General features: G+C 39.4%; 2 protein-coding genes and 1 long non-coding RNA gene across 6 annotated transcripts in view; 1 reads left to right on the plus strand and 2 right to left on the minus strand.

Moving 5' to 3' along the window:
- SLC24A2 (solute carrier family 24 member 2) overlaps positions 1-22,092 on the minus strand; it is a 268,137-nt gene that overhangs the window by 239,173 nt on the left and 6,872 nt on the right. The window lies entirely within an intron of this gene.
- Positions 1-22,092, plus strand: part of LOC103347654 (uncharacterized) — a 138,555-nt gene that overhangs the window by 77,771 nt on the left and 38,692 nt on the right. The gene's annotated exons all lie outside the window — the stretch shown is intronic.
- On the minus strand, positions 2,829-12,347 carry LOC100359261 (proline-rich nuclear receptor coactivator 2-like). Its single transcript, XM_070052880.1, has one exon. It carries the CDS (start codon positions 4,171-4,173, stop codon positions 3,754-3,756), a length of 420 nt encoding a protein of 139 aa, XP_069908981.1. The 5' UTR covers positions 4,174-12,347; the 3' UTR covers positions 2,829-3,753.

Here is a 22,092-nt window from a genome sequence, read left to right on the forward strand (position 1 = left end):
ATACTGATGCTCGGGCACATTCAAGAACCAAGAAGTCTTTGGTGGACTGGGACCTAGAGAATCTTATGGAAACTTGCCAGGTGATGTTAATGTGCAGCCAGTGTTGAAAATCTCTGGTCTGTTTGCTTCACCCTGAGAAATTTCAAATGATGTTGGGAGAGAGAAGAGGATTCAGAAAATTTGGTGGGTAAAGGAACCAGATACTGGCAGCTACGAGTTCCACAGCTCTGCAGCCATGACCCTAACTGTCCCATCAAGCATGATTCAGGAACAGAGGATGGGGTGCCAGGCCCACCTGACCTGCCCCCCTGCCTCCTTCCTAGACACTGCAGATAGGACTGTGGGTCTTTCTCTAGGGCATATGTGACTTGAGGATCAGAAGTGGGAAGGAGGGTGGAGGCGGCTCAGGAAGGCGCTTTACCAGGAAACAGAGGGAGGCCCGACTGTGTTAGACATTTCTGAGAATATGCACTATGATTCCACTGATCTTCTCCAAGAGAACTGGTTCTGCTCCTTTCTGTGTACCAGCTGCCTCTCTGAAAGAAATCATTCTGTCCCCCAAATTAGAATGTACAATGCAGTACTTTCCATGTAGGGAAAAAGTTGTCAAATGGAGGAATCTGACCTTAAAAATGTTCATTTGATGAGTGCCTGATAGGTATTTGCTTATGAGGCATCTGTTGCTAGCTGCCTGCCAGAGAAGAAGGAAGAAAGAACAGAAACTGGAGTAACAAGTGCTTGAAGAATGAACTCTTGATCCAGGATTGGGGGTTAGAAGGAAGGTGGTTTTTCTTGGTGGATATAAGCAATCCAGGAAAGGTGAGATATCGTGTAAGTACTAGCAGGAGTCAAGTGTGGAGCAACAATTAGAAGGGGAGGGGGTGTGTTCATAAAGTAATAGATTAATTCAGACCCAGAAACTGAAAGGTTACATCTAGTTCCAATGAGAAAGACTCTAATTTCCTATGGCTGGAAAAAAGAAGATGCTGTCTCTTTGAGTATTAAATCTGTCAAATGGGTCATCGTGGTGAATGAAAATCCCATGTAGTAGGGCTATGCCGTCATGTAGTCCTGGGGAGCTGGACCATGGCTCAGCCCCTTATAAACCTAGGACGGTAGGAAAACTCCTAAAACTCACTGAAACTCAGTTTTACTCATATATTTATAATCTTAATAAAACCTACATCATATGGTTGTGTGGAAGAAGAAATGAACAGTCCACATCAACAGCAAATACTTAGGAGATGTGTATGTGTGTTGTGTGTGTGTGTTGTGTGTGTGTGTGTGTGTGTGTAATCATTTAATCTTCACATGACCTTGAGCAGTAGATACTACTACCATGCCCATTTCATTTTATTTTTTCTTAGCAGTAAGTACTTTAAAATTAATTTATTTATTTACTGATTAGGGAGAAAGAGAAAAAAAAAAGAACCCCCATCTGCTGGTTCACTCCTCAAATGCCCACAAAGCAGGAGGCTGGGCTGGGCTGAAGCTGAAAATCAGGAACTCAGTTCAGATCTCCCATATGCATGGCAGAAACTCAGTTACTTGAGCCATTAGTGAAGCCTCCTATGGTGTGCTTGCATTATCAGGAATCTGGAGTCAGGAATGGAGTTAGATATAAAACCCGGGCCCGCTGATATGTGATGCCAGTACCTTAATTGTTAGGCTAAATGCTCATTTTGTTATGCACATTTTATAGATGAGAACATGGAAGAACAGAAAAACCAAGGGACTTCCCCATGGTAATACAGATAATAAGTGGCCATACCATATTTTTAACCAAGATAATCTGGCACCAGAGTCTAGGCTCCTAACTACTCCAGGAGTACTTCAGAAAGTTTATGGAAGAAAAGAATTAGGTTTATTTTGGTGTAAAAAATAGAAGATGTATGCATAGGTTTTCTATAATATGCATTTTCTCATGAATTTTTTGAAGATCTTACAATATGTGGATTTAAAATTTTTCTAACATAAAATTGTCTTATCTTTTAATTACATTTTAAATGAACTTTTTGAAATACCCTCCTATTATACACAAGGTTCTCTACATGAATAAGCAGACAAAATGAGGGAAATTGGCATATGCCAAAAAGAGGAAAATATCAGAATTCCTAAGTGAAAGCTTTCAAAGGAGGTCCCTGATCCTTCAGTGCAGAGTAGAATGGGGCCATTATTCACTTTTTATCATTGCACATTCTGACTCAGTGGGAAGACTTTGCACATTCTGACTGGATGGGGAAGAGTCCGTGTAAGGACACCAAAGGCACCTTTTGAAGTCCTCAGACCACTAGTGGTTTCCATGACTCAGCAAGCAGTGAGGACAGGGACATGCTGTTGACTCACTTCTCATCTAACCACATCTCTCAACTGAGCTGATATTCGCAAGGGCAGCTCTTCTGATGTCTCAGATTCCCAAGTCCCAGCATTTATATAACCCAGAATTTCATCCATAGGGCAATCAATAAAGTTTTCAAGAATAGAGATAGCTCTTATCCTGGAGAGTTCTAAGTGCTGATGAGCAGAACAAAGAATGCAGAAAAAATATTAATGACCTGACAAATGACTTGTCCATTTCTATGCAGTTTGGTGCTTATCAATCAGAACTGGCACAAAACAATCATAATTTTTGAACCACCATCATTATTTTACATTTTGTTCGCTTCTAGTTTTTAAAGAATGAATTAAATTACATTACTGTGAATGGTAAGCCAAGTTTCATGGTTCCTTTAGCACTTCCTTGCTTTTGTATTTTCTCATTCTTTCCCTACCAAGTGCAGTGATTGCCTGCTTGGCCATCTCTCTTTTTTTTCCCCTTTGAAATATAGTTTACATCCAAATCAGTCACTTCAGCACAGGGGCAAACTAAAAACATTTCAGATCTTTAAGATTAGGTGATAGTATAAAAACAGTCCATGGTCTTACATTCAGCAAGTTCATACCAAAATACTCTTTGTAAGATAAAATCTGAGAAAACTTTACATATGCTACAAAATTATATGTATTTATATGGCTCTTTCTTCCCTAGAAACTTAAGTTTCACATTATACAATTTCCCACTTAAAGCAAGCTTTGCAGGAATGTTAAGAGGTCAGATCACTGTCAGAATAGTTTGTGCAGTACTGTAATACAAAAAATGTATTTGAAAACTATTGAGTGACTATCAAATATGTTCCTATAAAAATGGTTTGGATGCATTCATTGGCAGACACCTAGCCAACTGCAGTTAAGAAGGCCAACGGGTAAACTTGGTGTCCTTTCCACATTCACTACTGCATAATCCACTAAACTAACTTATTAAGGAAAATTCACATTTTCTTTTGGCAGTGCATTGGGTTGTTGACATATTACTAGTCTGAGTATTTCTATAACATAAGCTTTCAAAGGTTCAACTAGTTCTCAATCCTTGTCTTAGGTGATTAATTTGATTCACTAACCTTAAACAACTCACTACTAATCCATGAATGATAATCTTAGCTACTTTCCTCCAACAGACAGTAGAAAACTTATTTCTTTGCTAAACTTCAACAGGAATCCAAACTTGAATTGTTTCACTTCAAAGTTACTCAATTGAGGACATTTAGTATGAAGTACAATTAGTTACCTTAAGTAGCACTGATCCTACCTTTACATCACAATGCACACAAAACAAATGAGATGATGTATGCTTACACTAACTAGTTTTACACAAATAGAGTAAACTCCGTAGTCAAATTTGTTTCAGGCCAATTTAAACATTAGCACTTATCTGTTTTACACCTGTACTTTAAGTAAGGTTTTAAGTTGAAATGTCATTATTTCTTTATCTGAAAGATTAAAGGAAACAGGAACCCAGTGGCTTGGAGGTTTGGGAAGAACATTTGGTGATGGCTGCTCACTGAATTTGGCTCCAGAATAGTTCTGATTGGCTTGTGGCTTAAAAAGTAAGCAAGGACTGGCCAAGTTCAAGCCCCAGTTTTGATTATTTGGGAAGTTTTTGTTCTTCCCTCCGTTTTGCATGGCCTGCCATGTGGTTGCTGATGAGTTGTAAGCATGTCCTCTTTCTTTTTTCTTATGAACAATCTGCATATGGGAATTCTGATCATTGGCCTTCTGTCTGTTAAGCTGTTGTTGGTTCTTACTAATATTTCTAGATTGAAGGGCTGGAATGTGAAACCTCTCTCCACCACCCATCTTTAGCTTCTTTGTCACCTTTCAGTCTGCTTCTCAGATTGCAGGATTTCCACCACCTGTCCTCTTCCTTGCTGCCAAGCCCAGGATAATAGGTGTTGTTGCTCTCTGGCCGATCCTTTCCTTTCTCTCAGTACAGACACGGGCTGATCTGCTGAGTTCAGCCCAGGAGCTGAGGCCAACATCTGAGTCTCCTCAACACACAAGTGTGAGAGAAGTCTGACTTCACGCTCGGAACTGTAGTGGCTGCTGCCTCTCTATGTAGAGGCTTCCCTCCCTTTCCAGGGAGAGACAAGGCATGGATCAAACAACCCACAAGCACCAATCAGCTGACCACCTGGTGTCCCCAACCCTCAGCCATCTCTTTGGCTTGAATGTGCATGCAAGAATGACACACACTTGAAAAAATGAAATAAGGAAAAAAACCAGAGGTCTCAAACATGGAGGTCAAAAAGCTCACTACTTAGCTCTCGCCAAGATTAGCCACTGAATTGATTCCTCAGAGATTCCGAAAAAGGAACCACACAGAGTGGGAGAGTGAGATAAAGGATCCACCTGCAGCCACAGGCCCTGTCCCCCTCATTGCCTTCCCAGGACCATAGTTTATCATTTAAGAGCCAGTTTCTTCATGAAGCCATCCTTATAATACAGCTGGTTTCCCACTAAGGCTGATTTAGGCAATGGAAAAGGCTATGATAAACAGGAGGCTTGGAGTGTAACCAACTTGATGAGAGCCTGATCACCCCTATCATTATATGACTTTGGATACTTCAACTTTGGAGCCTGGAACTCCTCCACAGCACAGAGACTGGTGCCCACTACCTATTCCACCTTCCATCTTGCATGCCTTCCAGAACTACAGTTTTAGGATATATAACACTAACATTTTCCAGGCTCCCTTGCAGCTATAGTACAGGATATTATTTAGGTTTAGCCAATCAGATATTCTTAAGCTAGACTTAGAAGGTGAAAATCAAAGCGGAGGTTGTACTTCTGCTCTTTCTCCTGCCAATCATGGGAAGGAAATTTTTTAAATTATTAACCTGTGGTGCTTACTAATAAAGATAAGGACTGAGAAGTATTAATGGACTGTTCCAGAATGCAGCAGTTCCAGAGGCAGCTTCCTGATTCCCTGCCTTCCTGATTAAGCAGAAGCAGAAGCTCTCTGGGCAGGCCAGTCTTACTGTGAGATATGAGAATCACTTCTGGAGGCCCAGCCTGCTTCTCCATCCTTCCCAAAGACTTGATAAGCACCAAGTTCCTACATTAAATCCCTCTATTTAAAATAATAGACTAGATTCTATTTTCTGCAACTGAGCCTTGAATGATACACCTCTCCATCCTGCTGAGTAGGTGTAAGGACCAAAATATTCAGGAGAGACAGTATGGCATAAGAGTTAAGAGCATAAGCTCTGGGCTCAAATGGCTTAGGCTTAAATCCTGGTCCTACCTTTTGTTTGCTTTGTAACCATGGATAGGTTCCTTAATCTCCAGTTCTTACATGATGGGGTTCTTACAGGATTACACAATATAATACATGTAGAATCCTTGTCACAGTACTTGGTCCCTAGTAGAATTCAATAACTGTTAGTTTCTTCTTATCCTGAGTTTGCATCAGTCCCTCTATACACTTCTATTACAGCAGTTATTATATTGTGTTGACTAGTCCTCTATGAGAAAAAAACCCAAAAGACTGCCCTGTAATGTGGAAATAAAAATATAAGAATATCACAAATTTTAGGACTCAGGAGTAATCTTAAAGAACTAAAAAAGATTGTAATTTATTAAGTAAAAAAATAATTGCCTATTTTATTCTCTTATGAAAATATGAGAGTACATCAAAAACTTCATGGAAAATGTGAATTATGAAAAAATTATGCATACATTTCAAAGTTTTTTGTACCAAAATAAACCTAACTTTCAATTCAACTTATTTATTTATTTATTTATTTATTGGGGGGGAGAGAAAGAGAGAAAAAGATACCCATTTATCTATCTGCTGGTTCCCTCTCCCAATGCCCACAATGGCTAGGACTGAAACCAGGTGCCAAGAATGCAATCTAGATTTCCTATGTGACAGGAACCCAACTACCTGAGTCATTAATGCAGGAAGCTGGAGTCAGAAGCTGGAGCCAGAGCCAGGAATCAAACTGAGGTGTTCCAATGTATGATATTGTTGTCTAAACCAGCATCTTAGCTGATCAACCAGGAGCCCACTCTTTCACAAAACTTGTGTGGGAAATAGGTGAAAGGGTGTGGAAGTACAGCAAAGAGGTAGAGCTGGATAAGCCTGTCCAGCAGTGCTCAAATGTAGAGGAACTCTTTACTAAGCAAGGGCTCCTTTTTCCCTAGTAAGGTGCTCCCTGCTGTGGGTGAGAATCTGTCAGGCTGTTTTAGCAAACAACACTTAAGTCCCTCATGATGTCATACTCTGGCTCCCCATTTTGTTATCTGTACAGAGCCAATGTGCCTGTAGGACCAGTCAACTTGACAGTTTAATTTCTTATTGTAAATTATTAGATGGTCATCCTGATTATAATAATTTTGTTTTCCATGTACTTGCCTACAGGCAGATAAGGCACTGATTTGAACTTCCCATTTGGTTTTAGAGATGTAGTTCGTATTGTATTTTAATGAGATCTAATTGGATTTGTATTAATATATATCAACCATAATAAGCTTGCTTAATACAAGTCTACCTCTGAGAGACTATGTCTGCACTGAGCCATCACAATAAGGCTTATGATTCCTTCCCCTGTACTGACAGCCAGACTCCTGATCATGGCAAATTCACCAAGTTCTCTGCTACCTGGTTTAAGAGTCCTATGTGACAAACTATAACCTTCAAACTGCGTACAATGATCTGTTTCCATATCTTTGAGTTCCTGATGTGCAGTGATCATTTGTCAGATTTTTATCTCCAAATGCCCAACTGAGTGCCAGGCACATGCATAGTTGATAAATAATAAATATTTGATGAATGAATCCCTACACAAATGGATGTGTTCTTCTGCAGAGGAGTTTTAAAAAACTGTAGAAGCAAAGATATAAAAAAAGCAATTCCTGAGGGACTGTAAGCAGAAGTAGATCATGAGCTTAAGCATTCTATGGTAATTCTTTGAAAATGCTCAAAGCTTAGCTATTGATAATCCAACACTTTTGGGCAAGTTTTTATATGATATTCCTATTGTGGATGCATTAATTTTCTATTGCTGCTATAACAAATTCCCACAAACTTGAGACCTAAAGCCACATCCATTCATGATCTCAGTTTCTAGAGATCATATATCCAAGTACAACATGGCCAAGTGAGGTTTTTCACTTAGGCAATCATGTTGTTGTATGACAATTGATTTACCTTTGGGAGGCACTAAAGATCATCCTAGAGTTTCAAATAAACATGAAGTCTGTCCTTTCACCTGATGAATCTGAAAAAGGAGACCGACATGGAAGAGATTTCCAATTCCAACTCCACTGTCCTATTTTATCACTTTTTGTTTGTCCACAGGAGTGGAACCTCAGCCCTCCTCTGGAAGATGAGGGCAGGAACAACCATAAATGTTCTGTTTGTAGAGTCAGAAAGTTTCACACACTTTGTAATTACAACTATTCCATGTGGAATTTTAACCTTTCCTTATTTGTTTCTATGAGGTCTTGAAAAAGAAGAGAATGTATTCTTTGGAAAATAAATTTCTCTTGGTGAAAATAAACAAGAGATCATGGTTTCTGTCTGTTGGCCCATGAAACCATTAAGCCCATGGGAATAGTGTAACCTTCAAGACATTCAGTGAGGTTGAGTTGCACAAGTGAGAAGGCCCAAGGGGAGGAGAGAACCTTGTCAGGTCTAGTTTGTCTTCAGTAAGGAAGATGCTTACTTTTCATCAGCATTAAATCCAGCACCTCAATTAAGAAAGTTGTTTTACTCCCTACTTATCACTGGTATCTGACAACAATGCCTGCTAAACAAGCAAACTGGAGCTAAAATATATTCTCTTGTTCTACTATGCCAAAGTCATCTGTCTCCTTGACTCAAGAGCTTACCTCATACTGCAGTGCACCTTCTCTCTGAGGCTTCTGGGATAGATTGCAAAAGTGCTTGCACGGCTTTCTTAAGATTGCACAGCAATCAGTAGGCAGTCTATTGATTTACATGAGGAAACTCATCTTGCCAAGCAAAGGGAAAAAAGTACAATTAGCTTACTTTGTTATCCTGTTGTTTACAAAGACGATCAAACAAAAGACAACTACAAACAGGCCCCCAGACCTGTAACACAAAGTATAATGCTTCTATTTAGCTTCTGATTTTTACAATGCCTGCCATATGGTAATAAGTTGGCATAACTTAAATACCAGAGGACCCTGTTTCGAATTTTCATAATCATATTTGGTTTCTCAGTGTAGGTGTCCAACTCACCAACAGATGGTGCCCGGCATTTTACCCATTAAACATTATGATTTCCATAACCACTTAATAACAAGATTGGGCCAGATAAGACCAGGGAGCAGATTTACATTCTGCACCGAGATTCTGCCAGCCTTTCAACTGTAAAGTGAGTTTATGCATTGAAGCCTCTGAAATTATCCCATAATAGCAGAGCTATAAACAATATACTTTAATCAGTTCACAAGAACCAAGTGTTTGGAGGAAAATAGCAGCATTGTGACCATATGGACACTTTCACATGAATGATGAAAAATTGAAATTGTAGAAACAAATCACTTAAAATAAGTGCTGTAAACTTTAAATGAAAAATACTCATGTTGCCCTTGGTTTTGATATCATTCATTCAATGATTATTTAATGTGAGGTAGGCATTTGGCACAGTGGTTAAGGCACAACTTGGGACATCCACATCCCATAATGGAGTGCCTGTGTTCAAGTTTTAGCCCAGTTCTAGTTTCCTGCTGATGAGCACCATGGGGGCAGCAGGTGATGGCTCAACTGCTTGGCTCCCTTCCAAAAGTGTGAGTGACTTGGATTTGATTCTGGGCTCTTGGTTGCAGCCTGGTCCATTTGTGTCCATTGTGAGAATTTGGGGAGTGAACCAGTAGATGAAAGATTTCTTTCTGTCTCTGTCTCCTTTTCTGTCTCTTTGCATTTCAAATAAAGCATAAATAATTTAAAGAATTTTTAAAAATTATTTTTAAATAATTTTGATATTAGAGATTCATGTGTGAAAAAAATTTCTGCCTAATGCAATTTACAGTTCAATGGACTTCTCTGTTCCTAGCATAAACCATATCCTGACATAACTGAGGCTCCTGAGGTAGTGAGAAAGTCAGCCTTTAAGCCTACAAACTACATATAAATGTCCTGTTGTTAATAATAATAATAATATCTTTTAAAACAAGGTAGATTAATATTTTTGTTCTGCTTCTTGACTTTTCAAGCACTGCAGACTTGTAATTCAATCTGACTTGATTGGCAGATGACTTCTATTATTCATCAAAGCATTTTTCAATCAAAGTTTGTCAATTTGTTGCTTCCTATTTTACTGCCTAAACAGAATCAGAAAGAGAACTTCCACAAGTTCCACAAACACACTCATCCCTTGCCTTAGCTGTGCAGTTCCTCAGCTTCTCCCCTTACCAAGTGTGTGCCCATCAGGCCCCACCTTTCCATTTTGTGTACAAAATCTCCTGCCCATCCCTACTCACTCAAACACATTGCACTAGTGATTCTCTGTTCCCTTGCATCATCAAATCTCTCCTCTGCTGTGAATTTTCCATTATCACATAGAAGTTATATTATTTTTCCTGCTCTTTTTTAAATCTCTTGACACTACATTTTCTTCTGGTGTCTACACACTTGTTTGATCCCCTTTACAAGTGTCTCTAATTTCAGTTCTTCTATTTCTTGAACTCACTTCACCAGATTTCACCCCATCTCTCTGCCAAAATTTCTCTTTCCAAGTGACCAGGACTTCCTCATTGCTAAATTAAATGTCCAAATCTCTGTTCTCTTCCAAGTTGGCCATCATCTGGCACAATCCTTCCATCTTCTTTGACATACCTACTTCTTCTGGCTTCCTTATTTTCCTTCCTTCTGAGTGGGTGCTGCTTCCCAGGTCTCTTTTGTTGGCCCCTGCTCATTTTCCTCAAGTCTCAATGCTATGAAGCCCAAGATTCAAACCTTTGACTTCTTCTCTGTCTACACTTATACCCCCATGATTTTATTCAGCCCTATGACTTTACAGACTACGGTTTCTAGATTTACATATATCTCATGATTTCTGAACTGCTATTTCTATTCTGAATTCAATTTATATCTAGGTACCTATACTATATCCCCACTGAAATGTTAAATTTAACCATTGAGTTATTAAACTTAAATACAAAATTGAACTCCTCTGTCTTCTGCTGCATAGTCACTCCTTCTGAAGGATTCCCTATCTCTATTAGTGACAGTTCCATTCTTCCAATTACATAGACCAAAAATCTAGGTATCACACTTGATTCTAGTCTTGTTATCACCTGCTGCACTTATTCAGCAGCAAACACTATTAACTACTTTTTCAATATATCCAGAATTTTGTCATCTCTCTGAAGCTACTGCTACTCTTCAGGCCAAACAACCATCATTACCCACCTGGATCATGGAACAAGTGTCTGAACATAGGGGTCACCTTCACTTCCATCCTTCACCCTAAAACATGTCTCAACAGTTCTATTGCCTCTACCACAAGCCACATGGGACACAACAGAGACTTTCTCAATGTTTCTGTGGGTATTATCAGCATTGATTTCTTATTACTTTCACGCCTACAGGTGCCATGAGAAGGTGAGGGACTGTGATTTAGCCCTGCACTTTCTGGCCCCCCAAAAATATTCTTGTATTCTTGTGTGTCCTTACCATTCTTCTGATACTTATTGTCATTACCTCTCTTGATGATGCAATTAGAAGGGCCATAGCATATGCTGTGCATTTGTGTACTTGCCAGAGGCTCGTGGCTGAGGATGGAGCAGATCCCACATTCCATGCCCTAACCTGGTAGGTACTGCATCTGCCCACCCAGGGTAGCCTCTGTTCATCATGTTCTGTACCTGTGGACCAGGTGTGTGTGTGTGTGTGTGTGTGTGTCTTTTATAATTGGTCTGTTGAGAGAAAAGAGCCTTTTAAAGTCTGCTTAAAGACATTGAATTGGCCAGTAGCAGGAATCTCTGTCACTGTGCACACAGGAATCTCCTTAAACTCAATACCTTACCCATCTTTATGCAATACAGGCCACAGTTTTCTGCTTCTAATTTCTTTATTGGCTCAGAAGCCTAACTTATTTGAATTCTATATAAGACAAAAGTAAACAAACTAATAAAATTTCCAGAAGTTATTTTATGATTAAGTTCCTGAAATTCAGAGCACTGATTTTCTGACTTATATTCGGCTGCTCACTTTCCCCTTGGCTTTTTTTTTTTTGACAGGCAGAGTGGACAGTGAGAGAGAGAGAGACAGAGAGAAAGGTCTTCCTTTTGCCATTGGTTCACCCTCCAATGGCCGCCACAGCCAGCGCGCTGCGGCCGGCTCACCGTGCTGATCTGATGGCAGGAGCCATGTACTTATCCTGGTCTCCCATGGGGTTCAGGGCCCAAGCACTTGGGCCATCCTCCACTGCCCTCCCTGGCCACAGCAGAGAGCTGTCCTGGAAGAGGGGCAACTGGGACAGAATCCGGCGCCCCGACCGGGACTAGAACCCGGTGTGCCGACGCCGCAAGGCGGAGGATTAGCCTAATGAGCCGTGGCTCCGGCCTCCTCTTGGCTTTTGATTCTGGTTCTGTTCTGGGTATCTGGATAAAAAGGGTCTTTGGTATAAGTGGAACTTTATGGGTTTTAAACCATACTCAAATAATTTTAAGATTGCTACATGGGCCGGCGTCGTGGCTCACTAGGCTAATCCTCCACCTAGAGGTGCCGGCACACCAGGTTCTAGTCCTGGTCGGGGCGCCGGATTCTGTCCCGGTTGCCCCTCTTTCAGGCCAGCTCTGCTGTGTCCAGGGAGGGCAGTGGAGGATGGCCCAAGTACTTGGGCCCTGCACCCCATGGGAGACCAGGAGAAGTACCTGTCTCCTGCCATTGGATCAGCGAGGTGCACCGGCCGCAGCGCGCCAGCCGCGGCGGCCATTGGAGGGTGAACCAATGGCAAAGGAAGACCTTTCTCTCTGTCTCTCTCTCTCACTGTCCACTCTGCCTGTCAAAAAAAAAAAAAAAAAAAAAAAAAAAGATTGCTACATGAGCGCTTTTCAGGATATTTACATTACAGCAATCCTTTCTATAAAAAATTATTTAACCCTACACTGAAAAGGTGCTTGAAATTATTCTACTCCTATTTTCTGCCATCCTCACTCAGTATTCTCCACTGTCTCCTTGTGTCTGTAGTTTTGCTTTCACATGGCTCAGAGAGTGAATGATCCATTCCTATTACCTCACTAATTAACACACTATCCCGTGAGGTCTGGGAAAGGCCATCTCCTTCCATTACCGGATCTAGAAAACTTGGGAGAGATAAATGCATATGCAACTCTTGCAATTCTGGAATATTTAATGACATAGTAGGAACATAGAGATATTTTAAAATTGTTTTATAGAAATTAAAACTTAACACTGGCCATTCAGTCAGTCAATAAATGTCTCAGACAAGCATTTATTTCCCTAGGATTGATTAGGTTAAAAGAGAAGAGTAGCTCGCAGCATATGACAAATACTTAATATTGTATTCTAAAGATGGTTAAAAAATAGTTCTTTAAGCCTCTATAACTCACCGTGGGGACTCTGTATGAATTTTAATAAAAAGCCCCATGCTGACAATGTTTTTTAAACAATCCATTTTACTCCCAAAGATTTGTCCTGCAACCCACATTATCAAGATACTGACCTGAAATGGTAGCATGGTACTCTAAGTACCATTTTACTAAAAATAAATAACTAAAAGCACGTATTGGGATTGCTGAGAGGAAAGAAGATGGCTAATAGTGGCATGCAGCAGAGGTGATTGCAATGAACGTCACTGGCATTATCACCTACTGGAGGCCTCTTTCTCCCAGAGTCACCCAATGAAGTGGGGATACGGTCGGATTAATTTTTAACCCAGTTCATTATTATCCACCAGTGAAGCATGTGGTACAATTTCCTGGGGCGCTAACATTTTTCCTTCTAAAGCACAACACTATCTTGTCCTGTTCTATTTATTTTCCTTAAGTGTGTGTGTGATTTGCAGAGCACTAACAGTCAAAACATATGTTTCCTAAGCCTGTTCTCAATCTCACCTTCACTTAGATTTTCAAGGTCAGAGCTATTTGTGGCTATCCACTTAATTGTACTTAAAATAAAAGGCAGCAGATCATAGTAAATTTGTAATGGCCCTTCAAAGTAAGTACCCAAAGCAGCCAGGCACATCTGAATACCATGTAAATAAATCAGCCTCTTGTTCAGAAAACAAAACTCCAACCAGAATGCCACCAGTGCAGCTGGTGCAAGCTAGAAGCAGGAAAAAGAGGATATTTCCCGGGCTCCTTGGAAACCACTGGAGCTTTGAACCAATTGTGCATTTTTGTGTCAAGTATGATTATGTTGTTAAGTTCTCTGTACCAATAGAATATGTACATTAATCAGGTGTGTGCAATTACTATTCACTTTAGAAAATGATGGAGTAAATAATTACTGGTATTGCTATTTTTTTTTCTTTTTTGAAAGACAGAGTTAGAGAGAGAGGTAGAGACAGAGAGAGAGGTCTTCCATCCGCTGGCCTACTCCCCAAATGGCTGCAAAATGGCCGTAGCTGTGCTGACCTGAAGCCAGGAGCCAGAAGCCTTCTCCGGGTCTCCCACGTGGGTGCAGGGGCCCAAGGACATGGGCCATCTTCTACTGCTTTCCCAGGCCATAGCAGAGAGCTAGATCAGAAGTGGAGCAGCCAGGACTCAAACCAGCACCCATATGGGACGCTGGCGCTCCAGGCCAAGGCTTTAACCCACTGTGTCACAGCACTTGCCCCGTGGTATTGCTATTATTTACTGTATGTAGCTACAAATATTTACAAAGCTTTGTTCAAGCTGGATAAAGTGTTCTTAGGACATGGACATATTGGGTGGGATGTGGACAGGAGTGATCCACAATCAACATATATAAAGCAAAGTACCAAGATACTGACACCAAATTAGGCAAAGTTCACATTAGGGATTTGTGGTCTAATTGCTTTTTTGATGGAGCTCCTAGGAGAGTAGTAAGTTGGTTTGATGTCAAGAATCCCTAATAGATAAGAAAGTGAAGAAGCAGGAGTTGGCAAAGAAGGGTGAGGCAGCAACACGATACTAAACATGCTTGGTCAAGTGTTCAAGTAGATTCATATTCCCAGGTTCTCCATAATCAGGAGGTCCTGTACTCCAACAACTCTGGATATTCCTCCAATCCTTATTTTCAAGTTTGATACCTTTTCCTTAAGACCAACTCAAGGGAGAAAAAGGATTTAGGGTTAAACAAAGGGTCCCAATTCACTATAGATATAAACATACCTACAGAATACCATGGAACAGTTTGGAGTCCTATTCTAGGAGTTTCTCTATCTATGGAGCACTTTTCCCGAAATTTCAAGAATGGAAGAAATTCAAGTCATGTAACTGATAAGAGACTGATATCCAGAATAAGAACTCTTAACATCAATGATCAGACTAATAGCTTAATTTAAAGGCAAAGTATTTGGATAGAAGTTTCTCTAAAGAAGATACACAAATGGCTAAATAAGATCATGAAAAGATGTTTGACATCATTTTTGACATGATGTCAAAAAGAGAGTAACAAAAGTTGGCAAAGATGAGGAGAAATTGGAACCTTCATATACTGTTAGCAGGAATGAAAAATGGTGCAAGGATTTTGGAAAACAGTTTGACAATTCGTCAAAATGTTAAACATTGAATTAGCATGTGACCCAGAAATTCTCCTAAGTATATATCAAAGAGAACTGAAAACATGTATTTGCACAAAATCTTACAAGCAAATGTTCATTCCAGTACTATCCATAACAGCCCAAAGTGTAAACAATCTAATTGTTTATCAACTGATGGGCAAACAAATAATATTCCATATACTGGAATAATATTTGCTCATAAAAAGGGTATATCATGGTTGAACCTTTAAAATATGCTAAATGAGTGATGCCAGTCACAAAAGGATAGGGGAATCTATGGTGACAAAGTAGATTGATAGGGGCAGGGAGGAATGGAGTGGGACTACTAGTGGATACAGGTTTCTCTCTGGGGTCATTAAAATGTCCTAAAATTCAGTAGTGGTGATTGTTATACAAATCTGACTATACTAAAAACCACTGAGTTGTACTGTTAGGGTGAATTCCACAGTAAATATCTTTAAAAAGCTTATAAACAAGTTAATAGAGAAATATTATTTGATGCTAGAAGGCAAGGAGAACTCTTGAGGGCCATAGGTGGAATAATCTGGCTTTTACAATCGAGGGTGCTTGTCTACCTTGGCATTCACACTCGTGACCTGAAAAGATTGGAGGATTTCTAATGACTCCTATTTCTTAAGTATTAAATTGGTTATTTTGCACTTAACTTTAATACATAAACCACTAGATTTTATCACTGATTCAGGCTCAGACTTTTTATCATGAACATTCATCATCATCATTATCAATCTTTTGAAGTTTTAAGTGCTCTTTGCCTTTCTACCCATGGCACCAAGAATGATACCAATTACTGAAAATGGGACTGGCTAGTTAACCAAATCAAGGAGTGTGATTCCGTCCAAGATGGAAAACATCAGTGCTGCCAGACAACGTAATGTATAGCTGGGATGAGACAGATAAGAGGAAAACTAAGATTAAATAATGATAATGTATACAAGGAAAGCGTACAAACATTTATAGGGCAGCAGTAGGAGGGCTCAAGAGAATTTCATGGTCAAGTGAGGTTCAGCTTAATAGATAGGGAAGCTGTTTCTTAATCCTCTACAAAAATAAAGGGAGAGTAGGCTCAAGTTCAGACATTGAGGATTTGACTCTAGTGATTACTCAGGGAACTGCACCTTCATATGGTGCTGAGGAAGGCATAGAGGGTCTAGGAAATCAAGCAAGGCCCTGACATGACAGAAGAAAACACTGGGGAGAGACAGGACTGAGAGCAACTAGTTGCACAGGGAAGGAGTTCAGCACATGGATGAGACTCTGCTTAACACTTTTCCTGTTCAATGTCATTTAAAATTCACGGCTTTTCCATGAGGGAAGTTCAATTATTTTCTTAATTTATGTATAAGTGACATAAGCCCAGAGAGATTAAGTAACAGTCCAAGGTCACACAGCTAGGAAATTACACTTTCTCCCAGGTTTAAATAACAAACAATTCCATTGTGTTACACTGAGACAGCATACTCCCTCTTAGAAAACAAAGGAAGGCTGGTGCCGTGGCTCACTAGGCTAATCCTCCGCCTTGTGGCGCCAGCGCACCGGGTTCTAGTCCCAGTCGGGGCGCCGGATTCTGTCCCGGTTGCCCCTCTTCCAGGCCAGCTCTGTGCTGTAGCCTGGGAGTGCAGTGGAGGATGGCCCAAGTCCTTGGGCCCTGCACCCGCATGGGAGACCAGGAGAAGCACCTGGCTCCTGCCATCGGATCAGCGCTGTGCGCCGGCCGCAGCGGCCATTGGGGAGTGAACCAACGGAAAAAAGAAGACCTCTCTCTCTCTCTCTCTCTCTCTCACTGTCCACTCTGCCTGTCAAAAAAATTTTAAAAAATTAAAAAAAAAGAAAACAAAGGAACAGGTTTGTGGAATACCCCAATACTCAGTGTTTAGCACAGGTCTAAAATAATAGAAGTGGTTCAATATACATTTGATTGCTATCAGGCAGGAGGGAAGAAAGGAACTGGCTTGTCCTACTGCAGTAGACAGTGCAAACAGGTTGTAGGTGGCAAGCATAGGGCAGCTGAAAATGCAACCTGTATTTCTCCCTGCACCTTGCTCGCTCAGCTCAATGTCCATCAGTCAGTCAGAGAAAGTACACAGCACCAAAAGCTCACTTGGCCCTTTCCAAAAAGGCCAATGGATGGGTAAAGAAGCCCTTACCCATTAAAGGGGGAACTAATCCTCTTTAATTGGATTTCTTAATTGGAAAAGCACTGGAAGCTGGAAAGTTCAGAGCTTCATTATCTGATCATCTTTTCTACTAGTCAATCCATAATTACAAGTTTACTCATTTCTTTCCCATTAACAGAGAAGCAGTTATCAGAGCCGATGGAGATCTTGGGTATAAACTAGCCTCTTTATTTTCAGAGAGGAGATGCCTGTTTTGGGGTGATGTAGCCAGTGTGTGGGATGAAAGGGACTTCATCTCTCCACTTCCTGCCAATGCACAATTCTGGGTGTGTCCTTTAAAGCTGTGAATATGGCATTAAATATGGCCCAGTGCCCAGACACTTCCAAATCCACTCGCTTTTACCAGTTCAAGAACCATGGCTGCATCTTTTGGTTTGCAGATCCAGTACTTCCTAAAAAGAAAACCAACCTAATTGAAATGCAGTTTCAGCCTTCTTGTCAAGGTTCTGCTTCTCTTTGATTTAATAATCTCCCTGCTTCACCCACGTTTCTTTTCCACCTGATGAAAAGCACACTGAGAACCAAGAATGAATTGAGGCTCAGCAAGCTCATGCTGTGATGTATGTATTCCTCACCCTGCAATCAGTCTATGTCAGCTCCAGAGAGCAGCACATGGTTTAGTGGGTGCTGGCCTCCTAGGGAATCCTCAGAAATCTACATTGGCCAGAGGACCACAGCTACGCAGTTGGACATTGCTGTGTGTGCTTGGGAAGGAAGCTACAAAGATATCTGGATTCAGTTCTAAACAGCAGAGTCCCAACCATGAAAATCAGCACAGGTTTACAAATTCTCATTGGTTCCCTAGCATTCATGGCTCTGAAACTCGAAATAATAAAAAGAAGAATTTGGGTGTAAGAAGCAAAGGTAACCCTAGCCCAAAGAGCACTTTTATTGAATTAATAAAGGGCACCACTTCCTTTGGGTAGCCATGATGTCAACACCAGAAAACAGTTCATTCACAGAGTCACATCTGGATTTCAGCTGCTATCCATCCCCTTGTAGAGACAGATGCCCTTGTGCAGCGCAACTAGCCCAGCTTTGCAGCAAAGTCCTGCTAAGAGGAAGAAGGAAGAAAACAAAATTTCTTAGCGTGGTATTTTTACAAACTCAGGAAAATGATCCACTGGGGACGAGGGAGCCATGAAATTATTTTGCTGAACTAGCATTTTTAATTGAATGGAAATAGAAGAAATATGAAAGCGTCTCATATTTAGATTTCATTTTATAAATGCATGTAAATATTTATATACATTATAATATATATATCCATATCTGTATTGGGTGGAGATGTAAAGCTTACATTTTAGTGTGGGTCTTGGAAAAAATACTTGAAAGTCACTGACTTACTGAGATTAATATAAGAAATGGATCTAATTTGGAGGCTTACTTTGTCTTCATTCCTAATTTCTCAGTGAGAAACACTAAGGCATAACTGAGTTCACATGCGCTTTGGAATCTGACCAATGCATGTTCAAATGTGGTTTAAATATTGCTAAATTTGGGCCTTAGGCAATCATTTATGTTTCCTGATCCTCAGATATCTGGTCTGCAGATGGAGATGATGATATCTTTTTGAGAATGTTGCTATAGTAAGTACCTAGTATTAAGCACTATCTACTTGTCAGATCCCGCTCTTCTTTTGCTTTGGATAGACCAGCAGAGAGACCAGCAGTCAAGGGCGGCACATGCAGCTGCCAGGGAGAGTTTTTACTGCCAGCAGCTGCAAATGCTGAAGAGCTCCAGCATCCTGCAGTAAACTTTACATGACTTTCTCCCATGCTCTGCTTTCCCCTCTGTCTGCAAGAGCTACCTCTCATGGTGTGCTTAAACTAACGTTACTGCTTGGTCAAGTCAATTAAATCATTTCTGTGAAAGTACTACATGTAAGCCAGCTAAGGAAAATTGTTATGTGAACTAGGTTTGGTTAGGCTCTGGTCTTCTGTTTAGGGTCACTGCAGTAGATTGCTTCTTCGCATGGTTAGAATACTCCACAGAGGACAGAAGTGACAAAATAAAATCAATCTGCCGGGTCATTCAGGTCAGATGTCCCATTTTCCAGATGAGGAAATAGAAGTTTTGGTAGGTGCAGAATCCCCCAAGGTCATCTGCTCAGGGAGCACATTCCAGTCTCTGAGAGCTTCATCTTCGATTTCTTGGTCACAAGCCCTCCTCCTCAGAATAATTTACCCATTACAACCGAAACCCAAACTGCAAACACTTCCTGACTTTATTTAGGTGGGGAAATGTGGAGATGGATGAAATTTACAGTTACTGAATCTCAGCATATATTTATATAGAGATTTTTGAGTGAGTCATCTGAGTGAACTTTAAAATTGACATAAAGGATACACAGGAAACTGGTAATCTACAAAAGAAAAATGTAAATCTTCATAAACATATGTTTCAAAACCCAACTTCCCAATTAATCAAAGACATAAATTCAAATAATTAAAATGGCATGGGTTATGTATGAAGTATGTATGAAATTAGAAAGCATTACAAATTATGATGCCTAACACTACAAACTATGTGGCAATGTGGCAGAAATAAAGAGGTTAATAAGTTCAGTCTAGAATTTCTGCTTCTACAAAATTAGACATTCGGTATAAGGTTATTTATTATAGTATTTTTAGAGTACTAGTGAATATTATAATATATTAAAGTATGAAAACATTTTTAGATTATAATACTGAATAGTAAATAACATTTTAGAACAACACTTAATAATTGATGAAATGCTCATAAGATGCCAAGATTTTTTTAGATTACTTAAAATTTTATATATCCAATATGATAAATTTAAATTTAAAATTGTGCATATCTAATTTATTTAAATATATAGGTGTATATATATATATGTATGCATGGCTATTGGGATTCTGGAAGAATATATGGAAAATCTACATAGTTATCTTTAGAAGGTGTAATAGAAAGATTATGTTATTTAAAATTTTTATGTGGTTTCTAACTTGATAAAAAATGAATATTTCAGTATCTGTTAAAATATTACTTCAAAGGAGAATATAAAATTTAAAGAGACAGTATGCAATGTTTTATTAGAATTACCTGTTGGATTTTTTTGATTAAAAATTTTGCTGTTGGTAGGATATTTACTGATGAGGGGCATTACTATGATTGTCATGCTATAGTAAACATTCAGAGTGTGTCATTAGAATTCCACAGCATTGTCACTTGTTATATGCAGTATCTTTTGACAACTCCACAGGCTGCAATATATGTTGCTGGCAATATAATGGATCAAACATTAAGAGAAAACCTTCTCAGTACATTGCTTCTCAAAATGTGGGATATTATAATTTTAGTATATTTTTTTAAATATCCAGTTATGTTACTGAGGAATTAAAGATTTCTTTGAACCCAGAACACCAAGTAAGCATAAACCCAGAGGTTTCTGTATTGTTTGTGATATTTACCATTCCCCAGGGAGAGAGAGCTTTGCAGAAACTACAGACATGAGGCCTGGTGGTGAGAGGTAGTTTACACAGCTTCTCTTCCTGAACAGTTGATGTTTATAGTGAGCGAGTAGAGAAAAAAGTTCTACCCAGAAAATGAAGAAGGCAAGCTATGTCTACTTTGGTATTGGTTTTGGGGGTACTGTGGAGAAAAAAGAGAGGAAGAGATATGAGAAAAGAATGTGTCACAAGAATTTCTAACCACAGACTCACTCATCTGGGTTTTCTGTCTGAACTCACATAACTTGGGTAGAGAAAATGTCAGACTTTGAGGTTCAAATGGTTCTAGGTTGATAGCACCCTCAGGCCCTAACACAATAGTGATGTTTGGAATGAGTCAGACCCAGGCCTCGATGACTTTCCACAGGTGAAGTTCCAAGAACATGCAAAATTCAAAATTTTAAAAAATTAAATGTACTACTAAACACATAAGGAAACAATCTCACATTGTCAAGAAAATTAATAAAACAGCTGAGCTATGTCCCTGAGGATACTGACATTAGAATGATCATTATGAAATATAAAATTAATAAACATTATGTTTAATGGAATTAAAGAAGACATTAAAAGCATGATGAATGAATAATAAACAATGAAAACCAACTGGATGGACTTGAAAAATGCCACATGGAACTTGTAGAAAAGAAAAATATGAAAACTAGAAACTCAGTGAATGAAATTTAGAGGGCATTAGACCAAATTAAAAAGAAACGGGGACAGTAGAAAGCAGATTTAAAGAAATGCCTAGGATGAGGATTACAGATAGAAAAATATGAAAAGTTAAAAGACATGGAAGATAGGTTGAAATAGTATAGATATATCTTATTGGAATTCTAGAAAGTAACTATAGGAAGATTAGATTAGAGGCAATATAGAACGCACTAATCTACAAATACAAGAAGCCTAATGATGAGATTGTGTGCATTCAGGGTGGTATAGCTTTTCCCAGGCCTGATCTGTGGTAACTAATAGAGTACCTAAAATGTAACCTATAGAAGTAAAATTGGCACTTTAAGACGTGATGGCTTTGAGCAACCCTTGTCTAAAGGGCTGTAGGGAACAGTTTTTTTTTTTTCATTCTATTTGTTGAACTCTTTACTTAGTATAGAGTTAATCTTATATGTATAAAGTTAATTGAAAATAGATCTTAGTAAAAAGTAAGAATGGGAATAGGAGAGGGAGGAGGAAGAAAGGTGGGAGTGTGGGTGGGAGGGTGGGAAGAATCACTATATTCCTAAAGTTGTATTTATGAAATGCATGAAGTTTGTACACCTTAAAAAAAAGTTTCTGGTTAAACAAACACAAAACTCTAATGAATAACAGAGGATCCACAAATGATAAACCTACAAGTGATATAGCTTA

The sequence above is a fragment of the Oryctolagus cuniculus genome, chromosome 1 (assembly GCF_964237555.1).
Source record: "Oryctolagus cuniculus chromosome 1, mOryCun1.1, whole genome shotgun sequence".
NCBI lineage: Eukaryota > Metazoa > Chordata > Mammalia > Lagomorpha > Leporidae > Oryctolagus > Oryctolagus cuniculus.

Excerpts from the sequence above, each read along its gene's own strand:
- LOC100359261 (XM_070052880.1), bottom strand. The coding sequence starts at position 4,173 with ATGGGTGGTGGAGAGAGGTTTCACATTCCAGCCCTTCAATCTAGAAAT.